This window comes from Symphalangus syndactylus, chromosome 8, assembly GCF_028878055.3.
Source record: "Symphalangus syndactylus isolate Jambi chromosome 8, NHGRI_mSymSyn1-v2.1_pri, whole genome shotgun sequence".
NCBI lineage: Eukaryota > Metazoa > Chordata > Mammalia > Primates > Hylobatidae > Symphalangus > Symphalangus syndactylus.
Window position 1 is genome coordinate 71608568 of NC_072430.2, and position 12023 is coordinate 71620590.

The 12023-nt window shown below is 44.6% G+C and overlaps 1 protein-coding gene across 1 annotated transcript; it reads right to left on the minus strand.

Annotated features, from left to right (window-relative positions):
• LOC129487201 (epididymal secretory protein E3-beta) lies at window positions 1–2536 on the minus strand. The gene is made up of 2 exons (XM_055287816.1): window positions 2435–2536; window positions 1–817 (listed from the first exon to the last, which is right to left on the minus strand). Exon 2 carries the CDS (start codon window positions 797–799, stop codon window positions 356–358), a length of 444 nt encoding a protein of 147 aa, XP_055143791.1. The 5' UTR covers window positions 800–817; window positions 2435–2536; the 3' UTR covers window positions 1–355.
• Between the last annotated feature and the right edge of the window lie 9487 nt (window positions 2537–12023).

The window sequence follows — 12023 nt, forward strand, 5'->3', positions numbered from 1 at the left end:
TTGGAGTCATATAATTTATTTAGGGAAGGGAAGATTGTTCAGCTTGGGTATGTATCAAGAGAGTCAACATCAGGAAAGTCTTGGGTTAGTCAAGAACAGATGCCATATGAGCTGAATGTTGACAAAAGTATGAGAGTAAATTAGGTAAATGAAGACAAAAGTGTATTCCAGGCAGAGAAACAACACAGGCAAAGTTATGGTATCAAGAAATTATGCTATTCATAACTCTAAGTATTTGGAAAACATTGGCAAATAAATGCAAGAGGGGAGTGGTAGCAACTATTGATGGAGGCAGGGGCCGCTACTTAGAAAGCACTGAATACTCTACCAGTATCTGAGGATGTGCATAGACTTTCTAGTTGCTGATAGGTTCTACCATCTTTAGGTCTTCTATACTATCAACATACCCATCCATGCTACAATGGAATTCAATGTAGTTGAAGCTCCTGCTCTCTGTGTAGCTATTTTTGGAATTCTCCTGGTGACACTTGAGAACTTTGAGAGGATTCTGGACCCATACATATGCATTTCGGAAGCGATCCATCCAGTTGTCACTAGTGCATATATGCTCGATTTTGTACCATGAGATATAGATAAACATGTGAGAGCTCTTGTCTTTCAGATCTTCATTTTCTCTCATGAGGACATCACATTTGTATTCTTTGAATTCTCGACTTGGACTTAAGTAGTGCTGTTTCATGAATTCTCTCCAAGAAACTTCCTTGCTCTGTACAAGCAGTGTGCATAGGATGCAAAGCAGGGCCAAGAGTGTGCCCCAGATCTTTAGAGACGATGCCATCTCAGTCACCAGGGCCACCTGCGTGTCCACAGAGAAGAGAAAGAAAAGCATTATCCAGACAATGCCCAGAGAGCTGAACTCCACCTTAAAATTCCTTCCCCACCAGGCAGGCACTTGGGTGCAATTTTACTATTTGGTTCCCTGATGAGAAGATGATAATTCTCATTAGAGAATAGAGTTTCTAAGACCTAAAAACACGCTTCAGCCTGTGTGAGCAAAACATAAAATTAGAAAAAATAGATGAAGTTCATTTTGAGAATTCCAACCATCTCCTCTCGTCCCTCTCTTACACCCAACCTAAGGAGCAAATCACCCTCAGCTGGCTCCTTTCTACCAGATCAACTCTCAGGAGATCATGTGTCCAAAAGAGAATAATATTTTAAGGCTTATGTCCTTGAAGTGGAAAGGGTTGTCAGATTTTAGGGAAATGTAGAAGATGAGTAACTACTTGGGTGGTGGCTTCTAGGTAGGAAGGCTTCGATTCCCTGACATGACAGCCCAGCCTGCAATTACTTCTTGCATGCTTCTCCAATTACTTAATGATGCATCTCCAATCTTGACTTCCTTATAACACTTTCTCCAAAGCCTGAGTGGAACATATGTTCATTACCAACCATATTCCTTCTCAGGGGTCATTCCCCTAATTATCACTATTACAAATGATCTTGGTTTGTCAGAGCTGCTACTTGAAAATGTCGTCATAAAAGAACTCCAGTTTTGAGGTTTTTGTTTGTTTATTTGTTTTTGAGACGGAGTCTCACTGTGTCACCCAGGCTGGAGTGCAGTGGCACAGTCTTGGCTCACTGCAAACTTCGCCTGCAGGGTTCAACAGATTCTCTGTCTCAGCCTCCCACGTAGCTGAGATTACAGGTGCCCACCACCACACCCAGCTAATTTTTGTATTTTTTTTAGTAGAGACAATGTTTCGCCGTGTTGGCCAGGCTAGTCTCAAAATCCTGGCCTTAAGTGATCAACCCACCTCAGTTTCCCAAAGTGCTGGGATTCTCAGGCATGAGCCACTACACCCAACCAGAATTCCAGATTTGAAATATTCCTGTAATCAATCAAGTACCAAGACTAAAAGAGCCCCCACAGTGGCTTCTGTGGTGATAGCATGGAGTGTGGAGATCTTTTTGAGTCTGCCGTTTAAACCAGTGCTCTGTCCTCACTTACCCTGAGAAGTGTTCCTGCCCTTACTGAATCTCTAACCTGATTCACAACTCTGAGCATTGGTGTCCTCAGATGGACTTAATAATAGCTCCCTACAGACCTGCAAGAGTCTAATGAGACGCATGTATTTGAGAGCACTTCTAATGATGTCAAATGTCCACATCAGACACAGAACAAAGGGTCGGTACTTCCAATCTGTGGAACCCTGTCCTGATGATAAAGACCTACAGAGGATAGAAGAGCAGGATGTAAGCGGTTTTAATGCATTGTGTTTGAGAAGACTGGGGGTGAAGGAAGGGAGGGGCAGGGAAAGCCTGTATCAGTGGGACTGAGGCTGACCAGAATTCAGGCGTTTGTTTTCCAAGATTTGGATCCTTTTCCATTGTTTGCTATCTAAAAGTTCAATCAGCCTCCTTCCAGTGCTCCCGGCTGTCCACCGAACATCCTCAGCAGAGCCCTTCTTACCCTACTCGACTCCAAGTTCAGGTCACTTGTTGTAGTGGGGATCAGTGTGTGGATCTGAAGAGCAGAGTCTGAGTCCTCCTTTCCTCAGAGCCCTGGAAATCTGCAGCAGTGGAGAAAGGAATAGCAGGGGGAGCTGCAGCGCTCCAGCTGATGGGTAGCGGAGGTGGTGATGGGGAACAGCCTTATTATGTGAACCTGTACCTGTATCTTCTCATCTGGAACACTTGAGTTTATTCAGACAGTGGCCTCAAGCAAAGCCTGCAAACATCAAAGACTGACTCCAGGGCACAAAAGAAGTGCAAGACCCTAGAGTGAGGTGACCCCAGAAAGGGGTTATCTGGTGCTATCAGTAGACAACAAGAGACCTGGCTTCTGCACTCAATTTCTGACAAAGTTCTGGGAAGTCCCTGGAGGGTTATGCTATGTTACACAGAAACTTCTCTGAGGAAAGCCACTTATAACATTGTGAACTGTGGGACTTTCACTGAGAGGTAAAGAGTATCATCTAGTGAAACTGGTGGCCAGATAGTTATGATTAGGTAGCCAGTATCCGAAGTTTTACTAGGCAGTTTGTTATTGTTGATGAAAAGAGTCAGCTGGGTGTGGTGGCTCACGCCTATAATCCCAGCACTTTGGGAGGACGAGGTGGGAGCATCACCTGAGGTCAGGAGTTCAAGACCAACCTGGCCGATCTGTGAAACCCCATCTCTACTAAAAATACAAAAATTAGCTGGGCGTGTTGGTGGGCACCTGTAATCCCAGCTACTTGGGAGGCTGAGGCAGGTGAATCACTTGAACCTGGGAGGTGGAGGTTGCAGTGAGCCGAGATCATGCCATTGCACTCCAGCCTGGGCAACAGGAGCAAAGCACCATCTCAAAAAAAAAAAAAAAAAAAAGAAAGAAAGAAAAAAAAAGAGTCAAACTCTGTAAAATATTTAAAGAGATTTATTCTGAGCCAAATATGAGTGACCATGGCCTATGACACAGCTCTCAGGAGGTCCTGAGGACATGTGCCTAAGGTGGTTGGAGCACAGCTGGTTTTATACATTTTAGAGAGGCATGAAACATCAATCAAATACATTTAAGAAATACATTGGTTTGGTCCAGCAAGGCGGGACAACTCAAAGCTGGTGGGGATTGGGGGGGCCTCCAGGCTACAGGTGAATTTAAACATTCATTTTCTGGTTGACAACTAGTTTTGTCTAAAGACCTGGGATTGATAGAAAGGGAATGTTCAGGTTAAAATAAAGATTGTAGAGACCAATTCTTTTGAAGTCTTATAGTGGCTGCCCTTAGAGACAATAGATGACAAATGTTTCCCTTTCAGATCTTAGTTGATCTCTTTAGGATTGGAAAGGTCTGGAAGAAAAAGATTTAGCTATGTTAATAGAGATTCTTTACAGATGCAAATTTTCCCCCACAAAGAACAGCTTTGCAGGGCAATTTCAAAATGTGGCAAAGAAACATGTTTTGGGGCAAAATACTTTTTCTTTTTTGTCTGGTAATGTTATGCCAGAGTCAGGTTTGGAAAGTAAAACATAATATGTAATATAGGGTTAAATAAAACTCATCTGATGAGAATTTATGATTTGTAGGGCATGACTTCCCAGACCCCTTAGACAGGAATTTGGGCAAGATAAAAAAATCAGAGTTTAGTCCTCATTAACAATAACCTTTGCTGACACTATAGTGCTTACTGCCTTAGTAAAACGTCAGGTAGCCTAGCCATAGTTTCCACAATGTTCCTACACATCACATCTGACTCTGAAGTATGCGTCACAAGGTGTTGATCTAGTTGTTTTTCAGGAACTCAAGACTGAGCCCTAAACTCAGCTTACGCTGGTCAAGACCACCAGCCCTTAAACTGAGTTTGTGTGAGCATCCCATGGATGACCTTTCCATATCACATCTGGAATTTCCACCACGTTTCATACCAACGCCCCCTAAATTGGTATATGCAATGAATATCGTTTCAGTAACAGTAACCAAAGGTTTCACTTAATGGATAATGTAAGATACTTGAATGTATTTTCTTTTTCTATTTATTTATTTATTTGGGAGACAGAATCTCCCTCTGTCACCCAGGCTGGAGTGCAGTGGAGCAATCTTGGCTCACTGCAACCTCCATTTCCCAGGCTCAAGCGAATCTCCTGCCTCAGCCTCCCAAGCAGCTGGGACTACAGGTGGGCACCCCCACGCCCAGGTAGTGTTTTGTATTTTTGGTAGAGGCGAGGTTTCATCATGTTGGCCAGGCTGGTCTCGAACTCCTGACCTTAAGTGATCCGCCCGTCTCAGCCTCACAAAGTGCTGGGATTACAGACGTAAGCCATTGCACCTGGTCTTGAATGTATTTTCTATCAACATCCGCAAGGCCACTCCTACCTGAGCCACCTTGGTTGAGTTTGTCACTGGACCACCTAGCTATTAGAATGTCAGAATATTCCATTTATATCCAGAACTTTTCTTCATACTTCAGCTCATGTCAAGCAATCATTGAATAATATGGAATCATGTGCTGATAGACTCTGTGGGGCACAGGAGAGATTGTTCCTATGGAACTGAACTGGGGTCTGATCATCCAGCACAGTAAGATCAAACATCCAGGTCTGCAGCAGGAGAAAGGAGGAAGTTTATTTGCAAGGCAACAAGCAAGGAGAACCTTGTGGCTCACCCTGAAGACCTGACCTCTCTGACGACTTCAGGTAAGGGTTTTTAAAGGCGGGAAAAGGCCGAGTGAGGTGGCTTATGCCTGTAATCCCAGCACTTTGGGAGGCTGAGGCAGACAGATCACGAGGTCAGGAAATCGAGACCATCCTGGCTAACATGGTGAAACCCCATCTGTACTAAAAATAAATTAAAAAAACAATTAGCTTGGCGTGGTGGCGGGTGCCTGCAGTCCCAGCTACTCAGGAGGCTGAGGCAGGAGAATGGCGTGAACCCGGGAGGCGGAGCTTGCAGTGAGCTGAGATTGCGCCACTGCACTCCAGCCTGGGCGACAAAGCGAAACTCTGTCTCAGAAGATAAATAAATAAATAAATAAATAAATAAATAAATAAATAAATAAAGGCGGGAATAAATTTCAGGAAAGCAAAAGTTACAGGCAAAATAGTAAATTAATATGTGGAGATTACACATTAGTTTGGCTGAATAAGGCGAGATCTTGAAGCAGGGGTTCACAGGTCATAGGTAGATTCAAAGATCATCTGATTTGCAATTGGTTAAGGAGGTGAAAGTTTATTTAAGAATAGGGGGTCAGCAGAATAGAATGTTAGCTTCGGATCATGGGTGTGACTTTCTCCAGGCCACTCGAAATAATTTAGAAGAATGGTGGTGAGAGTTTAGTCCTCAGTTTCTCCCTTATCTGAGGTCTATGTGGCAGCAGATCTGTTTGGTGGGGGTCTGAGTTTCTGAAGAACTCAGGGACGTATGTTAAGATGTTATTTTTAGTTTCTATAGGGAACCAAACATCCCCTGATTCTAACTTCCCTGGCTATTGTTTTAAGCCAGTATTACCTTCTTGCTTATCTAGTTCCTCTTTTTTCTTTTCAAGGCTAGCTAAGAAATTGAAGATTTTCCTTTATTTCCATGCTGGGTTGGGGAGGGTGCCCTGCTAGCCTCTGAGATAGATCCCTACTCTGTCTTATTGCCTCAGAGCAGATTCTGTTTATCCTCCCACTCTCTAGGTCTTTTGATGATAGGGAAGAGATAAAGGAAACAATTCTGGGCATCTGGATTTGGATGACTTGAGAGGCGATTCTGAGGGAAAATCAGTTGTTTGTCGTGTGCCCACACATCCAGAGCTCTTTCCAACAAGTGTGCATTACCTATTGAAGACTTAAATTCAAGTAGTGACTCAAGGAATGTAGAGAGAGGTGGGAGAGAGAAGCCACCTGAGCCAATGTTTGAAGAAGCAAGCTAAGAAAGAGCTCTATAGCTTTTCAAGGCATCATATCTGATGATATATTCTAGTACATCAGTGAGTAATTTTGAGAATATTTAGAAGTAATGCATTTGAAAGTAGTTTTAAAATCATAAAATATAACCAAATGCAGGCTTGGCTGCTTGCAAAACCAATAACAAGGACAAGATGCAGTGAAAAGAAAGAAACTTTATTTCAGAGCTAGCACTGGGGAAGTGGCCATGGCTTGTGCCTTAAAGGAACCATTTCAAACTTTAGCCTGGGGAGAGGGGCTTACAAAGGGAACTTGCAGTGGGTGGCATGCAAGGAGCGGTGCTGGGTACAGGTCTGTGCATCTCGTTCTGGTGGCTATCTTGAGTCATGGTCCACCTGGAGCATGGGCTGGCATCATCCCCACAATGGCCGGGTTGTTGACTGACTGCTTTGAGGTAATCTCTGGAATTTTGCAGCTGGGTTTCCATGCCTGTAATCTGTCTCCAAATTAGTCCCTAGAACTTCTAAGTAAGCACATATTTAGACACAAGCATACAGTCAGATAAATGTATGTGATGTAAGGGAGTGTACAGTGGAAAACAGTGAGGGAACAAAGACTCTTAGTATGTTTCAAACCTATATATCTATATATTAAGACTGAGGAGGGGAAAAAATTTCTGCAGTTTGCTTCAAGGTTATATCTTGAGACTAAAAAAAAGAGAGAAAAAAGATAAAAGTTTTAAAATGCATTTTTCTTTTCTTCTTTCTTTCTTTCTTTTTTTTTTTGAGACGGAGTTTTTGCTCTGTTGCCCAGGTTGGAGTGCAGTGGCACGATCTCGGCTCACTACAACCTCCACCTCCTGGATTCAAGTGATTCTCCTGCCTCAGCCTCCCAAGTAGCTGGGATTACAGGTGTCCTGCCACCATGCCTGGCTAATTTTTGTATTTTTAGTAGAGGTGAGGTTTCATATGTTGGTCAAGCGGGCCTTGAACTCTTGACCTCAGGTGATCCACCTGCGTAGGCCTCCCAAAGTGCAAGGATTACAGGCCTGAGCACCATGCCCAGCCTAAAATGCATTTTTGAAGTTCATTTACTTGGTTATGGCTCCCCACTGTCAAATCCCATCCATTTCTATGGAAAGTGGTCAATGCGGTTGATCTGGCTACTTGCTGCTGAAAAGAGGCATAATTAGGAGGTAATGGGATGGAATCTGCTTACCTGGAGTTGGAAATATTCTCGAATTCCCAGATTGACAGTGGGAACTTGCTGGAGCATTTTGGTGTGGGGAACTAAGGGCTCCTGAGAAAGTCTGTCTTGCATCCCCATACAGACAGCACAACAGCAATAAAATCCATAGCAGCTGAAGAAGACACTGAGTAGAATGCCAATTATACTATATATGAGTCTTCCAAGCGCTAGGGAGTTGACTAAAGCATGCCATCACAAGGCCTTGGGATGAGGCATCTATGGTGGGAATATACTTATTTAAGGCCTTCATAGCTAGGGTTACACTGTGGGAATAATCTGATACACACACATACACGCAAGACTCAGTCTTAGTTAATGCACATGTGCCACCTTGGGCTGCAGGCAGGATATCTAAGGCCATGCAGTTCTTTAAGGCTGTCTAATCTGTAAGGTTTCTTCAGGGAGAAAGGTGATGGCAGAGTGAGTGTTATTAAAGGCAGCAGCCATATGCTTAGCTGTGGCCTCTACTTGTAATTTTACATCTATGGCCGCCTCCTGGTGGGTAAAACCACAAGGGTGTCCATTTCTGATGACAATATCTGGCTTTTATGCTTTCCCAATTGGCAGGGGGAGGATCCAGATGGGACAGGATATGTCCCGATAAGGGTACCCCCAGTTGCATCTCCTGGTTCCATTATAAGGTAAGTAAGGCAACCATGAGTGCCGCAGGCCCATAGCCAACCCCAGGTGGAGGGATGGGCCCCAGTATGAAGATGGGCTTTATTCTTCTATCCTAGCCACATACCATCAGTTAGCTGGAGAGATTGGCTACATTGTTGAGGATGTAACCATCCCATATGGTGGGCCATGGTGTGCTTGACTCATTACTTGTATTTGTACCATGGTTAGACATCCCATGCCATCACATACAGCATATCCCAAGGTGGGGGTACTGTTAATCTATTCATGGAATAGGCAAATAAGGTGTCTCTGAGTTTCCTTGTAGGAGGGGAACCCACTGTGGGAGGTGCTATGATCACAGAAGGGGAATGGGTATGAACTCCTATACCAGGTATAGAAATGACTCCAACTGCTCAGGTTGGTGGCTTGTATGCACCATGGCAAGCATGCAGTGCAGGAAAGGAGTAGTTCCCACAGACCCAGCAGTCTGTTTTATTTTGAAGAAAAGCCACCGTTTGTAATGAACTAGGTCAGCGAGAGCCTCTCTCCCATGGCGTGTCCCGTCGTGAAGATACTTAAAATTGAGTAAACTAAGGCCTCAGGGAGTAAGAACATCCTGTAAGCATTCGTTTCCCAGAGAGAATTGGAATCTGTTTTATCAAACCCCAGGCCCTGGTGCGTTTTTTATGTTGTTCAGTGTAATGAGGTTTGAAGTCTGATAAGTTCAAATGGAATATTAAGGCCTCCAATGTTTTTGCTTCCCAAGCAGCCTGTTTTGCAGTCTTATTGGCTGCCTGATGGCCTTTGGTTGTTTGCAAATTTTTTTTTTAGACGAAGTTTTGCTCTTGTCGCCCAGGCTGGAGTTCAATGGTTCGATCTTGGCTCACTGCAACCTCTGCCTCCTAGGTTCAAGTGTTTCTCCTGCCTCAGCCTCTGGAGTAGTTGGGATTACAGGCACCCGCCACCATGCCTGGATAATTTTTTTGGTATTTTTTAGTAGAGATGGGGTTTCGCCCTGTTAGCTAGGCTCATCTCGAATTCCTGACCTCAGGTGATCCACCCACCTCAGTCTTCCAAAACACTGGGATTACAGGCATGAGCCACCTGCGCCTGACCGGTTGTTTGCAAATTATCTTTCTGGTGTCCAGGGAAGTGCATAACGGAGGTGTGGGCAGGCAAGGCAACTGCTTCTAATAGGGCCAGAATTTCCACTGGGTGCTTAATGTCCTTGTCTCCTGATGTCAAGAGGCCTCTTTCTTCCCAGATAGCTCCATGAGCATGTCCTTTCTTGAAAGCGTAGCTGGAATCAATGTAAATGTTTTCTTGCTTCCCCTGGGACAGTTTAAAGCTCTGGTAAGAGCAATTAACTCAGCCCTTTGTGTGGAGATAAGGGCGTGGGCTTGTATTACCCTGTTGGTGGTCACCATGACATACCCGACTCTGTGTTGTCCATCTTCCACGAAACTGCTGCCCTAGGTTACAGTTTTCAATCTGGAGCATCCAATGGCTGGTCCAACAGGTCCTGCCTGCTGGAATAGACTGCATGAACAATTTCTAAAATGTCATACTCTAACCTGGAATCAGGTTCAGTAGCTGGGAGCAGTGAGGAAGAGTTTAGAGCCATGGAGGTTTGCAAGGTGATATTTGAGTCACCCAAGAAGATGGCTTGGTATTTCCCCATTCACCCCACAGTGAGCCAGTAACCTCCCTTTTGTTCTAGCAAAGTCAACACCTGATGGGGCACAAAGACAGTGACCTGCTGTCCCAGGGTAAACTTTTCTGCTTTCTGTAGGACTTCACAAGTGACAGCCAATGCTTGAAGGAAGGGTCCACCCTTTGGTCATTTGATCCAATTGTTTAGAAAAATAGAGTATTGGCTGTGGGGTGTCTTCAGCGTCTGGATTAGTACACCTAGACTGACCTATGCCTTGTTTCTTCTAAATGTAGAGTTTGAATGGCCTTTGGGATTCTGGCAATCCCAACACTGGGGCTGATACTAGTTTTTCCTTGATGATATTAAATCTGTGTTGGCACTTGGCTGTCCAAGGCAGGGGCTCAGAGTCTAATCCCTTTAGGGTTTCATGAAGGGGCTTAGTCATCAGTCCAAAACTAGGACTCCAAATCCAACAGAAGCCAGCCATGCCTAAGAATCCTTGCAGTTGTCTCCTACTTTCAGGAGCTTTGATGGCTCCTCTTGCTTTTCTTTAACCTGAATCTGAGATAAGTTTACTTTTTGTTTACAGATTTGTAAACAGACACTTTGTATCCACCCTGGGCCAGGTGGTTTAGAACTAGGATGGTGTTAGACAAACATTTTTCCTGCTTGAGGCTATCTATAAGTAAGTCCTCTACATAGTATAGCAAGACTCCATCAAGTTTTGTTTTGAGACAGAGTCTTGCTCTGTCGCCCATGCTGGAGTGCAGTGGCCCAATCTCGGCTCACTGCAACCTCCGCCTCCTGGGTTCAAGCGATTCTCCTGTCTCAGCCTCCCAAGTAGCTGGGATTACAGGCACACACCACCACTCCTGGCTAATTTTTTGTATTTTTAGTAGAGACAGGTTTCACCATGTTGGCCAGGCTGGTCTTGAACTCCTGACCTTGAGTGATCTACCTGTCTTGGCCTCCCAAAGTGCTGGGATTACAGGTGTGAGGCACTGTGCCTGGTCATTCTTGTTGTTTTTTGAGACAAGGTCTTGCTCTGTCACCCAGGCTGGAGTACAGTGGTGTGATCATGGCTCACTGCAGCTTCAAACTCCTGGGCTCCCGTGACCCTCCCATCTCAACCTCCCAAGTAGTTGGGACTACAGGCATGTTCCACCATGCCAGGCAAATTTTTTGTTGTTGTTTTGAGACAGAGTTTCACTCTTGTTGCCCAGGCTGGAGTGCAATGGCACGATCTCAGCTCACTGCAACCTCCGCCTCCCAGGTTCAAGTGATTCTCCTGCCTCAGCCTCCCGAGTAGCTGGGATTACAGGCATGCACCACCACACCCAGCTAATTTTGTATTTTTAGTAGAGATGGGGTTTCTCCATGTTGGTCAGGCTGGTCTCGAACTCCCAACCTCAGGTGATCTTCCTGCCTTGGCCTCCCAAAGTGCTGGGATTACAGGCATGAGCCACTGCTCCTGGCCCAAGGCTAATTTTTTAATTATTTGTAGAGACAGGGTCTCACTATGTTGCCCAGACAGGACTTGAACTCCTGGGCTCAAGCAATCCTAGTGCTTCAGCCTCCCGAAGTGCTGGGATTGCAGGCATAAACCAGCAAGGAAGGTCACTTCGGTCTTTAGGTCACGCCATTCAAAAGTAAGCAATTGTTGGGATGCAGAAAAATGCATCCTTTAGATCCAACACTGAAAACCATCTGTAGTTTCCAGGTATAGCAGTAAAATATATGGGTTAGGTACCATTGGATGAATATCCTAGACTATTTCATTAATAGCTCTCAGGTCTTAAATTGATATTCATTGGAATGTGGCTTTCTTACAGGCAGGATGGGAGTGTTATATAGGAACCTATAAGGGCAAGTCAGTCCATTTTTCAGAAATTTTTGTAGGATAGATTTTATCTCTTCTGAGGCTTCCTTTTTTAATGGGTAATATTTTTTTTCCAGGGCACTCTAGCCCCCTCTTTTATCTCCATGTGCACTGGCTGCATGTTTGTTGCTTTTCCTGAGACCTCCATCTGCCCAAATGCAATATTCACTCTTTTGCAGACTTCTGGGGAAAAAGCTTCTTCCTTTTTCATCTCAGGGTGAGTAGCATCTACAGTTGCAGTGTCTGTTCTGGTGGGACCTGCAGGTATAGTTGCTGTTTTTCTGGGGAGAAAGT

Bases quoted from the DNA above. Each gene is read 5' to 3' on its own strand.
- LOC129487201 (XM_055287816.1), bottom strand. From the start codon at position 799: ATGGCATCGTCTCTAAAGATCTGGGGCACACTCTTGGCCCTGCTTTGC.